The sequence below is a fragment of the Oryza brachyantha genome, chromosome 5 (assembly GCF_000231095.2).
Source record: "Oryza brachyantha chromosome 5, ObraRS2, whole genome shotgun sequence".
In the NCBI taxonomy this organism is placed as follows: Eukaryota; Viridiplantae; Streptophyta; class Magnoliopsida; order Poales; family Poaceae; genus Oryza; species Oryza brachyantha.
This window is the reverse complement of record NC_023167.2, coordinates 9,339,232-9,353,968: the sequence shown is the minus strand read 5'-3', so window position 1 is coordinate 9,353,968 and position 14,737 is coordinate 9,339,232. Positions and strand designations below refer to the sequence as shown.

Here is a 14,737-nt window from a genome sequence, read left to right as displayed (position 1 = left end):
TTGTCCTTCAATAAATCAGGACAACTAGCAAGAGCAAGAAAAAAAATCTTCACTTGAATGAAAAAAAACGAAGACGGTAAAAATAAAATCTGCAGTGAGCATGAGCCGAGAAGCAGTGTTGACGAAGACCGCGGAGCGCGGGGAGGGGGTTGGGTGGCAACCCAGGTGAGGCAAGAGTAGCGGAAGATAAACATGCCACGAGGAGCCGGGGGTTGGCGCCAACGAGCCTCGTCGGAGCAGCAAGGGATGGGGATGGTGCAAACATGGGGACGGTGCCAACGAGCCACACGGACCAAAGACGGTGGTGACAGTGACCCATGTCAAGTAGGAGAAGCCATGGCGGCGTAATCTGAGGCTAGATCACAAGTTCACGACTTTGCCTTCTCCATATCGATAAGCATAACCTGTCGAGTCTGATTTCTGAAGATTATACACGAGAAGTCGTAGTTTGCTGTGGGAAATAATGGAATCTGTCGTACGTGTGCCCCCCCTCCTGCCAATTGATCGAGAATGGAATCTCCCGTGGAGACGTTAATTTCGCCACCAGTTTCGTTTTGCGATGTCACCAACTCATCACCACACATGGGATGATGGGAACGGGTCCGCGCGTGCATGTCCCTGTTACGTACGCGACGCGCCCGCGCTCGATCGATCCATCGACGTGAATCTCCGCGATTTTTTTTTCTTAAAAGAAACTTGTTAATTAATTTCCGCGATTCATGATAGCGTGGTTCGTCGTGCATGCTTCTCTCTCAGATCGTCAAGAGCAAAGAAGGGGTTAGCCGTCCTTGTTTGGATACTGTATTTGATATGATATATTCTTACGGCTCCATCTTTTTATTTTTCTTATACTTATAAGTTAAAATTTAAATTTTAATATTAAATTTAGAGTCCATTTTGAGTTCTTTCATTATTGTTTATTTTTGTCCTTTATTTTTTATCACTGACTAGATGTATACAAAAGATTAATTTATAAATTATTTTTTATTTATAAATATGCCGTTTCATATTTTTTATCAAATAGACAAACGTCAAACGATGGCCAAGTGGAGAGTCGGTGCATAGTCTTAATTTGCTACAGTTGGTGATTGCAACCTCGTTGCACATTCATAAGTAGGAGTTAGGACTAGTCGACGCGGCCATATTGGAAATCAATCTGATATACGTTGGAAATATTGTCATTAATCAGTATATTTTAATCCAGAGAAATAAAATACTAACCATGACATCTAATAGTATTGATCTTGTGTTTATACTAAACATGAATATATTAATTACTGTAAAAGCATCTAATATATACTAATTACTGTAAAAGCATCTCATATAAACATATATAGCACCGAAGTAACAGATAGTTTATACCCTAAGAATGTGTTTATTCTCTGACTTGACGAGATATTTTTGCCGATGGTGTCTCCACCATTGCCATCATCATCGCTTCCGTTGCCATTAACAGATCGCCGTCGTTGGACATCCTGAAGATGAGAACGGCAAAGATCAAAATGGAGCCATCGCAGCTCGAGTACCCAGAGAGATTCGCCGTGTTGGAGTAGTTGCCGAGCGCCGCGAAGTCGGGGACACGGACGGAGCAGAAGCCAAACACCGGGACAGGGAAGCCGAATGCCGGGATGAGGACACCGAACACTAGGATGGGTCTGGAGCACTCGTGTCGAGACGCTCCCCAAAAACTTGACCACCCGCCTACCCATGTAGGTATTCCAGTAGACAGAGCTTCGAAGGTCCACTCGTTCCACACAACCGTGCGTATGGGTGTGTGGAATCGGGGAGAATAAGGTTGCAACACAAGAACAGATTATTCTATATTTCTCGCTAAAGCTCTAACGCATTTTGTAATCAAGAGAAGTTTGCGCAAGGAATTAGTGGGTCATTTATTCACCGACCGTTAATTCCTTAATAACCAGATCCACGTGTGATTAATGCGCCCTGCCGTTATGCAGAATCAACTCTAACCTCATCCAAATTGAGCACATACGCGCCCCAATGTCGGGTCGGGTCAACCCTGGCCTCGGGAGCATAGAATCTTGTGACCCTGATGGGTTCCTTAGGATCCTGTACATGGATTCTCACCTTGGAACCCCGGCACACCCCGAGTTCAGGTCATTCCCTGGCCGGCTTTGGGACCCAAGCCTCAGGACCCTAGTCCCTAGGACCGAGTTCTCGGCCGATCCAACGCCCGACCCGAGACACTGGCCTTGGGACCAGTAGTTAATAACTGGAAGATAGATATTTTCTTTCTCATTTTGCCTATGTCTAATTTTTGTATCTAACTATTTACCTAGACTTTAGTTCATACAATATTATCACTGTTTATAATATATATGTTTTATAGCAGTACAGCTATCTAAATATTTCTAATGTATTATCATGTGTTCTTTGTTTACATTACATTATATATTACCTATAAAAAATCTTCAATTATGTATATTTTATGCTTTTTATAATTGCTGGTCAATATGACCCTTGTGCGGTGAAGACAGAACGAAACACAATAAATGTTTGGTCAGACGGAGGAAGTGGCATCACACCCGGTGAGACTGTTGGTATCGCTGCCGCCAAATCTGGACGGGAACTGCCGCCAAATCTGGACGGGAACAAAGCGTGGCAGTAGGGACGGGAAGCATGTTGGCAAACAACATGCGGGGGACAAACGATGGGTGTGTCGACGCTCCTAGCTCTAGATTCGAGGCCTCCTGTCTGACCTACTAGGGAGTAGACATTGGGTGCAAGCAGGATTGAGGGATGGCGGTCGAAGGTATACGAGCAAATATGCGAGGTGGCAAGGTAGCACACCCTAGAGTGTAGGTGAGGCAGACAGAAGCGACCATAGCCACAACGGCACCAAGATGAGGCTAGGGGACACATGTGCTGCTGTTGCGCCACCCTTGGCCTTGATGATAGTGGTGGATGGCTGGCACTTTGGAGAATGGGGAGTAGGGTGGTCCAAGTGGCGAGAGAGAGTAATAACAGAGCAGTCGACGGATAGTAGGGATGGTGGCAACATAGGGACATTGGTCGACTGATGGCAGGGGCGTTGGTGCGGTGGCCATTCGTTGATTATTGTTAGATTGTGGAAGATGACGACAAGAGGCATGGGAGGGGCAGGAAAATCACTGAAGAAAGTCTAGCCCGACCAATAGAAGTGGCGACGCTCTCAAGTCTAGCCCGTCCGATAGCCCTTTGAGTGAAACCCACATCCATGTTTTTGATAGGGCCCACTCTATGGGTGTGCGATACATGTGACCACACATGACCCCTAGTTTTTAGGGGGACCATATGGCTAAGTTTTCGATAGGTGTACGATCAGGGGCGGAGCCACCGTTATGTAGGTGGTGTCAGCTGACACCAATAGATTTTAATTAGGCTAACTACCCCCTTAATTCTATCATGTGTGACACCACAGGCCCGATGGCTTTGACACCAGTGCCGGCCCAACATTTGTTCATTTCTCAGACTTTGTTCAGCCCACAAAAACAAATAGCAGATAGTAGCGTATTTGTAATGTGCAGCCCAAGAAATTAGCATCTAAGCATCTTTGCTTTATGATTTATGAAGCCCAAGAAAACTAGTTGCTTTATGCCTACCTTACTGCCTAGAGCCTGCCTGTTTGTATTCTTCCTTGGGTGGAGAACGAGGAGTTGAGGGCTAGTAAATTATGCAGCAGCTAGCAGGTAGCATACTGCATACTGCATATGCGGCAAGCCGGCAACCATTGTCCCGTCCGGCGCCGTCTTGAGTCTCGACGACAAGAAGCGGCAAGGCAGCTAGCAACTAGGTGAGTTTTCTGCTGCCCAGCTGCCCTGGATCACCAAACCCCCCTAATTTGCCATCTAATTTTCTTATTTGGACACTAGGCGTTGAGCACTGCTGCTAGGGCTGCTGATTTGAATTTCTGAATTTTGCTCTTCAATCTTCTCTGATGTCAAGTTCAGGTAAAAACTGAAAAACAGTAGTGTTGCTCCAAGTACTACTTTTTTTACTTTGCATATGTGGGATGTGGCCACATGGGTACCAGGGTATCTAGCAATTTTTAGTTTAGCACTTTATGATTTAATCTCTCCACTTTGAACAGGCAACAAGAATACTTTGGAAAGATTCTTGAAAAGAAAATTACCTAATGCTAGTGATGAAGGGACTAGTACAGACCAAGGCAGATCAAACATCAATATTACTACCTGGCCTTCTGTAATTCTTTCACCAAAAGATGTTAATTTGGATGAGCTTCCATATGATCCGGCTGATAGAAAGAAAATCACAGAATATCCAGGCCTTAAGCTACAAGATCAGATAAGAAGAAGATATTTGATGAATGGTCCGCATCGACCACAACCATGTTTCAAGTATCCACAAACACTCATAGCAGGCACACCACGACGGTTTAATCCGGAATGGTTTAAAGAATATGATTGGCCAGAGTATGGTGCAAAGAATATTTTTACTTATATATACTTAGTACTACTATTAAATTTAGATTATCATGACATGTTGTATTTGTCTATTTTCAGGTTACACCATGTTCTTCAACCTTGTGTCTCAATTTTAGAGCTTTTGAACTATAGTGCCATGATTATCTGTATTATGCTTAATGATGGGATGTTTTGATTAACACACAAGTAATCGGTTGGTCTTCTTAACTTCATTGCTTACCTTTCTTTTTCATGTTCTTCATATATATTATTAGTTCAGTAAAAGTTGGTTATGAGTCTATGATACCATCGATCTAAAATCCTGGCTCTGCCCCTGCCTAATGTTTCCTAATTTCTAATTTTTAATTCCCAATTTTGGTTCGTAGGTTTAATTTATTATCAAGGATGCACACTAAATTAAATTGTGTTTTTTGCATCTTACATCTATCTATTATTATCTAGTATTTGAATTTCGAACTCATATCTTGTACAGTTGGATTACAACAGTTTTATCTTGTACTTGAACTTTCAAGCCTTGAAGCCTTGTACAATTGGGTTAGAAAATATAACTTGGACCTGAAAAATCATAAAACTTTATGTCCTGAGTGAGTAATTTTTCGTTCTGAGTTGCTCTAAAATATTTTATGCGGTATAAGTTGTTATCATTTTTTTTGTCACTAAAGTTTAGTACTCTCTCTGTTCCAAAATATAAGCATGACTGTTATTTGAATTTTATAACAAAATATAAGTATTTCTATTACAATATAATTCACAGTACAACTGGTCCCATCAGTTACGTCTCATTCAAAATTCTTCGCGTTTTATGCACCGTTTACCCTTCCACCGCAATCCATTCCTCATTTTTAAAGGGTCCTATAGTCTTTTCTTCTTGGCTTTAATCCCTTCTAAATAACTTAGAATACTTATTTTTTAGGACAAATGTAATTACTTGGTTAAGATTTTGTACACGACCCTCAAATTTCACGGGTGCCCTGGCTTTTGAGACGGGCGGTGGCGGTGTTTTTGGCGTCGCTGCCTTGTTGGAGGTGTCGTTTTGAAGGTCCTCTCTTGCCTAGTTCTTCTCCGGACTGTTATGGTCTCCTGTGACAGGACTTGTAAGCAATATAACATGGCCGCGTTGGTGAGTCTGTGCATGGGAGTATGGGATAATGGATCCATCTCCTCTCGCCCCCCTTTCTCCAACCCAAATGTATGGATGGAGATGTGCGTTGGTAGGATGTCCTAGTGCTCCTTTTGTGTTTGGAGGTGGGCTAATATTCTGTTGTCGGTCCATGGTGTGGGTTTTCATCTTTTTCCTAACTTTAATCTTCCAAGGATACCGTCCCGTACTTACTTCTGCTACATCAAATACAAAAAACCTTGCAATATGTTGTTCACGGTTTGTTTGAAAACTAACACACGACATCTTTTCACCTTTAATTGTGCTTATAAATTAAAATTCAAATTTTTAATCTTAAATTTGAAGTTGAATTTAGAGTTTTCTTATCGAAATTTATTTCTCAGCATTAAATTTTAGATCGTTAAGAGTATATATATAAAAGTTTTATTTATAAATTATTTTTATTTATTAATATATCGTTTAGTTTTTTTTGTGAAGAAGCCTAACAATCACGTCCTAAAATCTATCCATTGTGCATTTGTGCGGAGCCGATGATGTTGTATGGGCGCTTTGAGCCTATGACTGCAGAGCGCAGACACGTGGGAGTGACAACTGACAAGTCACAGCCAGTTCTATCCAGCCGCATATGATTGGCCTGACGGAACAAACAGCATGAGAAAGTATAATAGCAGGCTATATGCCAGCTAAATACTGATACGAAAGAAAGAAGGGAGGAGAGAGAGGAGAAGCTGGCTATAAACTTATAGCCAGCTCAGCCACAAGAACCAAGACACCATGTGAGAGTGACATGTGGGTCCTGCATTAAAGATGAATAGCTAACCATTATATGAGTGGACTATAAGAAGACTACAAAGAATCTTATAGTCAGCTTGTTAGCTATATTATTAGCCTTGCTCTGAAGAGTCGTAACAAAGGGCCTTTTGGTTCTCTCTTACATTTTTTACTTTTTCTTTGTTTAGTCCGTATCGCATCGTTTGGACATTAATATTAAATATAGATTATTAATAAAATCTACCTCATACTCTGGATTATTTCACGAGACGAATCTATTAAATCTAATTAGTCCATGATTAACGAATGAGATGCTACCGTAAACATTTGCTAATCGGAGATTAATTAGGTTTAAAAATTTGTCTAATAAAATAGCCTCTATTTATATAATTAATTTTGTTATCAATCTATATTTAATACTTCTAATTAACGTCCAAACATCTGATATGATAAAAGACTTAAAAAAATCCATGAATCCAAACAAAGCTTTCACGCATAGAAACCTCTCTGCAAGATACACACTTAATTATGGAACAACATTTAGGCTCGTGACCGGCGAATCCATAGGTCTTTGGACAGAAGTGGAGCAACAGGATTACATTGTGTTGGAATCATGTTTTCATGCTTTGTCACCTAAAAACAAAAAGGAGACCGTGTCCATGATTAAGATTTAACAACCACCATTGCCTACTATAATAAGCGGCTTGCTTCAGCTGAGACTACAAGGCCGTGTTCGTTTACAGGGTAAGTTATCTAACTACGTTTTACGCTTTTCAAATTTCACGCGCCCGCTTTTCAAAAGGATAACGATGTATTTTTTTTAAAATTTTTTATAGAAAAGTTGTTTTAAAAAATCATATTAATCTATTTTATATTTTTTTAATAATTAATAATTAATTAATCATATACTAATCTATTTTCACGGCAGATAACTTTCCATCCCCCACACCACCCCTGAACGCCGCCCAAGCACATCAAGAAGGAATTTACACAAAAAAGGGGAGCTAATTAAACTAGCTAGATGCTGATCGATCGATCGATTGCAAGTTCCAAATCAAGATCCGCGCTGCCGCTAATTATTCCTGTACACGCGTCGAATCCATTTTGTTTTTTCGCTTCGTCCATCGAAGATTTTTGTTCACTGTTCAGTGATCATAATTCAGCAGCAAGTCGCCAAAAAGATCGTCGAAGACACCGTCGTCGTCCCTGAATAACTCCTGCATGGCGCCGCCGCCGGCGCCGCCGTCGAGGTAGGCGTAGTGGAGGGAGGACGTGACGTCGCCCTGGTCCGACGGCCCGAGGGCGGCAGCCGCGCCGCCGCCGCCGCGCGCCGCGGAGCTGCCGGGGGTGAGGCTGCTCAGCACCTCTTCCTGGTCGCACCCGACGACGCCGGGCTCCACCTCCACCTTGAGCGGCGGCAGCAGCGGAGGAGCGGTGGCCGTGGTGGTCGTGCTGGTCGTCGGCGCGGCGGCCGCGTCGGGCGGGCCCGCGACGAAGCTGATGAGGCGAGACCCCGCATGGAGGGCCTCGTCGTCGCCGCCGCCTCCGCCGCCGGCGACCTGGTGGAGGAGGTGCGCGGCCATCCCGGCGGCTCCCCCGGCGACGGTGGCCGGGTCACGGCAGGTGTGCTTGCCGATGTAGGTGACCCTGTAGCTCGCCGGGTCGTCGTCGCAGCGCTGCACCTGCCGCTGCGCCGCGCACAGCTGGTCGTACTTGTGGGTGCACCGGAAGTAGGCCCTGCATGCCCAAGAACTCCTCGTCAGCAACCAACTCATCCAAATCTACAGTTTGTGCTAGACACAATTTGGATATTTTCGGACAGGTCTACGAGGTTGAGAAAAGAAGCCTACTTTGGGTGCTTGCAGTTCTGGATCTCCTTCTGCCCGTACTTGCGCCATGGCTGCCCGTCGCCCAAGTTCTTGACGACCACCGTCTCGCCGGACGATTGCTGCGTCCTGCAATCACAAAAGCTTACCGCATTAGTTACACAGAATCACTAGAGTTTGGGGCTTCGCTCCGACGAGTTCTCTTCTCTCACCTCCTGCGGCAGCTGGCCCTCCGTTCAGGCGCTGCGCCACCGGCGGCGGCGGCGGCCTTCCTCTTCCCACCGGCGCTGGCCCCGCAGGTGACCTCGCTCTGCACCTCCGAGCCTTCTCCCGCGGCGGCGGAGACCGCCTTGTTGAGGGCTTGCATCGCCCGGGAGAAGGAGTGGAGGATCTGGTCGACGATGCGGCCGGCCTCGGGGGAGTCGTGGAGGAGGGCCACCAGCCGCGCGGCCAGCTCCCGCCCCTTCTCCATGTCCTCCATTACCTGCGCGTACGGCGGCGGCGGCAGCGGCGCCGGAGCCATGGACGACGTCATCCCTCCTGCTGATCTTGCTCGCCGCAGCTACTCGCAGCCCAAGAAATCAAGCACGTACACCACTGCCACACACACTCTCACACTCCTCTTTGCAGCTCAGCTAGCAAGCAGCAGCAGCATCAGCTGGAGATGGAGCTCAAAGCAGCAGGAGGCTTGGGCTGGAGGTTGGTCGGTATTTATGGACATGGCTGCTCACCTGGAGCGGATCGATGCGTGCCCCCTCCATTGCTGTAGACGAAGGCGAGCGCCCCCGAGATGCGTGGGCGCGGTCCAGCGCTGCTCACGACGTTCACCTCACTGCCCGGTGGGGCCGGGCGCTCCCCCGGTTAGTCAAGGGTTCCACGAGAGCTTCTGCGCACCGGGTCCGCGAAACAACCGCAGGAACCGTGAACCCGGCTCACCAAGACGTGGCCCCTGACAAGGTCGGCCCCACGCGGTGGCGCTCGGTGAACGGCGCAGCTGAACCTCATGAACCGCGCGCACGGGAGCCCCTCCCCGTGTGGACGCACGAGGGGGGCGACGGGTTCACACCGGCTCACGCCACAGTGGACGTAGCTCACCGGCGGAGAGGGACACAGACACGTGGGCCACACACCGGGAGGCCTGGCCCGGCGCCCAGTGCGCCGGGTGCAGCGGGTGACGCGGCCATCGGTGGTGGGCCCGGAAAGTTTGAGCGAGAGAGAAAACAATGCTGGTTACTTCGGCGGGGGGGCATGTGGAGGGAGAGAGCGGGTTGGGGGCGAGGGGGGAAGCATCGCCGAAGGAGATCGGGGTGGTGGTGGGCGGGGTGACGTCACAACGCTGACGTCAGCACGGTGATGCCGGCTGCGTGGTGGTGGTGGTGGTGGTGGTGTGCGTCCGCGTCATCTGTGGAAAATTTTTATGCGGGCGGTTGGGTGGGACGGCGGGGAGCCGGGAGGGAATCGTTCCCTTGGTACACGTTGGAAATGGAACGTGGGGGTGTACCGACGATACAGTTGGAATTGTCGTGGTTGGAGAACTTGTTAAATTTGACTCACTTGACAATAATTTTTTTTGAATGAGATACTCACTTGACAATATGGAAGTAAAACCATAAAAGACTCAATGGACAATATGGTTTTACATCTAGAGCATTATCTCACTCTTGCCTTCTTATTTGACTCAGGCCGTGTTCGCCCCCCCTCTAGTTAACTTATTTTCTCTCGTTTTTCACACGCACACTTTCCGAACTGTTAAACGGTGTATTTTTTGTAAAAATTTTCTACAGACAAGTTGTTTTAAAAAATCATATTAATCTATTTTATATTTTTTAATAATTAATGATTTTTAATCATGTACTAATCTATTACTACGTTTTCCGTGCCAGGGATAAGTTAATTTATCTCCTCCACGCCGAACGCGGCCTCACTTGACTATAACAAGCACGCTGTAGCTCTCTACTACTATGGTTTTATGTAGACTGAAGCGTCCATTGATTCTCATCCTCCGTATGTTTAGCGATAACATATGATTGGCCAAAAACTTCCATAAAGGTGTACTCCTTTCGGTTAAAAAATATTATTTATTTAGGATAAGATTTTATAAATTTTGTGTTGAAACAAATTTATAAAATCTAATAGGTTTATGATATTATGATAGTACTTTTCGAGGAGAATATACGTACATCATTTGTTTTGTTCTTAAATTAAGCATTTAAGAAAGTTTTGATGTTCGGAATTTTAGAAGTTTGACTAAATCTTATCCTAAATAAAAAAATATTTTTGACCGGGAAGAGTATTTCAATGGATTTCGAAATCCTAAACTTGAAATTCGCACTCATAAAATTATATTGTTATCCACACACATATTTCCTTTGAGGCTTTGAGCTCACTTGAGATTTGGTTTATCTAGTAATCCTACTAATAGGATCACCATTGATGAAAGGGAGGGGTGGTTATTGCCATGCCCTCATATCCATCATGTCTACACAAGCTTGACGTAGTTAAATATAGGCTTAAGTTTGAGCTCAATCTAATAGTACCTGTTCCGATGATCAACATACCACCATCTCATATGCCTTCTTGCTTGCATACATCATTACCTGGTGTCAGAGGCACGGGGTGCCGAGATGCTGACCAGTAGGTTAAGCATGGAAGTGATGGGTGCGACAACATGACAAATGCCGGAAGTAGGTAGGGCAATATTAGTAATGTTGCATGTAATAGTAGAAAATGTTATATCTCTAGACCAGACTAGATGTGTCACAAGCCCTATAGTACCATGCTAACTTACATCTGGGAATCGACATACCCTACGGACTACGAACGGATATTATCACACTCTGAAAAGGATACAATCAATAATGAGAGTTGTACTCGGACATGACAAGCTCTCTACTCCAATCCATGCCTACCGTGCATACCTAGCTGTACTTCTCAAAGTTTTCCTTGTGTCATACTTGGAGAAGAATGGAGATTCTGCGATATAAATACAAGGACCTCCCGAGATGGGAGAGATTAAGTTGGAAAACATTGACATCTAGCTCTAGGGTAGTATAGCGAAGCAGACAGTTCAAAGTCTTGCAATTGCCTGCTTCTCGCTGATCGAGTTCATATAAAGGCAAAACCGACTTCGATCAACTGGAGTTGGACTATTACCCATTCATCATAGGGCCTAAACTAGTATAAAATTTACGGTCTTTCTCTTGTTAACATAGTTAATTTCACGCATATCTCTTGACATCGATTGAACCCTAATTCCTTAAATACCCTACTCAGATCTTTATTCAATGTTATTGCATATAAGAGTAGAATAAGAGTGATAAAAGAAGAGGACACGAAGAATTGAGAACACCCATAGGTACTAAGGTGTAACACTGTGTTGTTTTCAAGTCAACACAGTCAAGAAGGAATAGAGTGTTATCCACATAGAGACCCAAATCTAGTTAATCCCTATGTTCATCTTGAGACGAAAGTACAATCGCACTTTTCAGCCTCCTCCCCCCAAACTTGATCACTCCCTAACTGATATGCTGTTGGAACATTGACAACACGCAAGGTAATAAGCCATTCGGCCCCATATTTTTTCTCACTTATTGGGTGACACTGATGCATTTGATAAGGAAGTCGAGTCTAATACACAAATATTTCTCAAGTATAGTCAAAAGTAATATCTCATTCCTGACATAAGAGTTGGCTTTATGGGTAAACAGGGATCAAGGCCCTACTGTGTAGCATTGCTATTGTCAAGAAAATTTGGTTCACATGATCAGAGGATGCTTTCAATCGATATATTTGCTAAGCTTACGAGTATAAACTATCGTTTTGGGTACAAAATATTCATAAAACTCATTATAATTACAATATCGTGAAATTGCTTTTCCATAAAAAAAGAAACATACGTACTCCAAACTTACAATATGTTATCCTTTTCTATGTGTCCACTTCAGGCATTTGAGGAATAGATAAATTGAAACACAATTTTTAAAAATGTTTGACCATATAGTTATCCAAAATGAGGAGTGTTCTCAACGGAACAGAAAAATGAAGAGTTAATTGTCGGTTCATTGGCAATAGGATCATGAAATTTCAGCTTATTTGGCCTTTTCATGAAACGACTATTTTGTAAATAAAAAATAAACTCAAAATTACTAGTTCCCAATTTTTTTTCCAAAAACGACACATCAAATCTTTAGACATCTAAATAGAGCATTAAATATAGATAGAAAAAACTAATTGCACAGTTGGGGAAATCGTGAGACGAATCTTTGAGCCTAATTAATCTATGATTAGCCATAAGTGTTACAGTAATCCACAGATGCTAATGACAGATTAATTAGGCTCAACAGATTCGTCTCGCGGTTTTCAGGTGAGCTATGAAATTCGTTTTTTATCGTGTTCGAAAATCCCTTCCGACATCCGGTCAAACGTCTGGCGTGACACCTAAAAATTTTCTTTTCGTGACGTAAACATACCCTTAGTTTATAAGCATAATCACATTCGAGAAAAGATTGAACACCTTTGTGTTGTTTGCGTGTGCAGCAATTTGGATGGATGTGTGTGTGTGAATGAGGCGAATTTGGGCTTTTTAGTGCAGGAGTGGATAGGAAAAATTGATGATCTCATCCATCGGATCGGACTAGTACACGAAAGGGCTGAAGGCTGCGCTTAACGACAAGCGATCCGGTGGGAACCACGGACGGAGGAACGAACCTACTAGGAATCCCCTCCAAGACAATGATTTTTCTTTTTTCCTGTAGGGGCTGACAAGTGACAACTGTGCATTCCACCGGTTTCGCAATATTTATGGTTTTGCACATGTTTATCGTTAGATAAAATCTAAAAAATGTCATTGATAAATATCTAAGTCTAAGAAATGTCATTGACGAATACGAGTTCTAAGAAATATCATCTAACGAACAAATTTATTTGAGAAATACCATCGTCGTTAGAGTTCCGTCTATTTCAACCGTTAAATACACTGTTCATACTATAGCACTTAACGGAAAATTTGGACGGAACCCTAACGGCGATAGTATTTCTCAGACAAATTCGTTTGTACGAGGATATTTTTTAGAACTCACATTCCTCGAAGACATTTCTTAGAATTAAGTGTTTGTCAATAGCATTTGTTAGATTTTCTCTTATAGTTAACTCTTTATCACTTTAACTAAGCTTTAAGACATTTTTACTTACAAGCACGGAAATCATATGTATAAAATATTTTTAATGTTTACTTCAATAAAATTATATGTTTGTTGATATATGTTTATATATATCGGTATACAAAACATTGATCAGAGTTATTTTTAAAGGCCACATACTTGTATAAAATGATAACACCTCTATTTTTTTCTTATGCTTACGCTTGAAAATAAAAATTTGAACTTTTAACATTAAATTTAGAGTTGATTTTGAAAGTTTTTTATTGAATTATTTTTCAGCATTAGCTTTTATATCGCTAAGAATACATATATAAGAATTTTATTTATAAATTATTTTTTTATAAATATATCGTTTGGCTTGCAACATGAGTGAGCATATAACTATGGCCACATGGATATCTTCCTTTTATATAAGTGCATTGATAACCAATATTGTAGTACTACCACCGGTATAATATGTCCGTCCCGATTTGAGTAATAGAAATATTTAAAATGACGTTGTAATTGGTTGAATAGAGAATGTACGTGAGGAAATTAAACAATGAATCCTTGTGATAAAATGAAAGAGTATGCGAAGAAACAGCGTCATTTTGGAATAATGATAGAGCGGTAGAAATAAAATATATATTTTAGTACAAAAGGGGTATTACTTTAGTGACTACGGAGGAGTATATGCTAATGTGCCCTCTAGCTAGCTATCTATACCTTCTTGTGATCATTGTTATTGAGGCAGGTCATTCACTCGTGCTTTATTGTGTTTTTTTATACTATCCCGTCCCATAATAATTTTAGTTTTTTTTTCTGTATCCAACGTTTGACCGTTCATCTTATTTAAAAAATTTATAAAAAAATTTAAAAAATAGTCACGTATAAAATACCATTTATGTTTTATCATCGAGTAAGAATAAAAATATTAATCGCAAAAAATTTTCAAATAAGACGAAGAGTCAAAAATATTGTATCAAAAAACTAAAAAATGATCTTATTTCAAAATACCCAGCAAAAACAGTTCATTTAATAATGGTAGATCCACTCATTAACTAAAATCGATCAGAGAGGAAGGACACACAATTTGCAGATGGAGCAGTACTTTGGACCAATGATTAAAGAACAGCAATACAATGGGTCGCTGGCTTCCAACTTGCAAGCAGCATTGCGACAACTGCAAACTAAATAGTAATAAATTACGTTCCTATGGATAACACCTTGATAGTTGTTGACATCTTGACGCACGTGGTGGTCCTTCATCCTTCACATATGCGTCAGTTCAGATTTGATTATAACACAATTGCTGATTCTTTAGGGAAAAAAAACTCATGAGCTTATAAGTAATTTCACTGTCTGAAAAAGATTTGTCTCCTTAACAACTTTATTTGTCACATATATACTTTATTTTAAAGTTATCGTTGCATGACT

The 14,737-nt window shown here is 42.5% G+C and overlaps 1 protein-coding gene across 1 annotated transcript; it reads right to left on the bottom strand.

Moving 5' to 3' along the window:
- Nucleotides 1-7,376: 7,376 nt before the first annotated feature.
- On the bottom strand, nt 7,377-8,859 carry LOC102721649 (probable WRKY transcription factor 31). The gene is made up of 3 exons (XM_006655133.3): nt 8,375-8,859; nt 8,187-8,291; nt 7,377-8,073 (listed from the first exon to the last, which is right to left on the bottom strand). The coding sequence occupies exons 1-3, from the start codon at nt 8,695-8,697 to the stop codon at nt 7,482-7,484; spliced, it is 1,020 nt and encodes a 339-aa protein (XP_006655196.2). The 5' UTR covers nt 8,698-8,859; the 3' UTR covers nt 7,377-7,481.
- Between the last annotated feature and the right edge of the window lie 5,878 nt (nt 8,860-14,737).

Coding starts and splice junctions, on each gene's coding strand:
- LOC102721649 (XM_006655133.3), bottom strand. CDS start 8,697: ATGACGTCGTCCATGGCTCCGGCGCCGCTGCCGCCGCCGCCGTACGCG. Junction 8,292..8,374: donor AGGGCCAGCTGCCGCAGGAG/GTGAGAGAAGAG, acceptor TTGTGATTGCAG/GACGCAGCAATCGTCCGGCG. Junction 8,074..8,186: donor CAGAACTGCAAGCACCCAAA/GTAGGCTTCTTT, acceptor TTGGGCATGCAG/GGCCTACTTCCGGTGCACCC.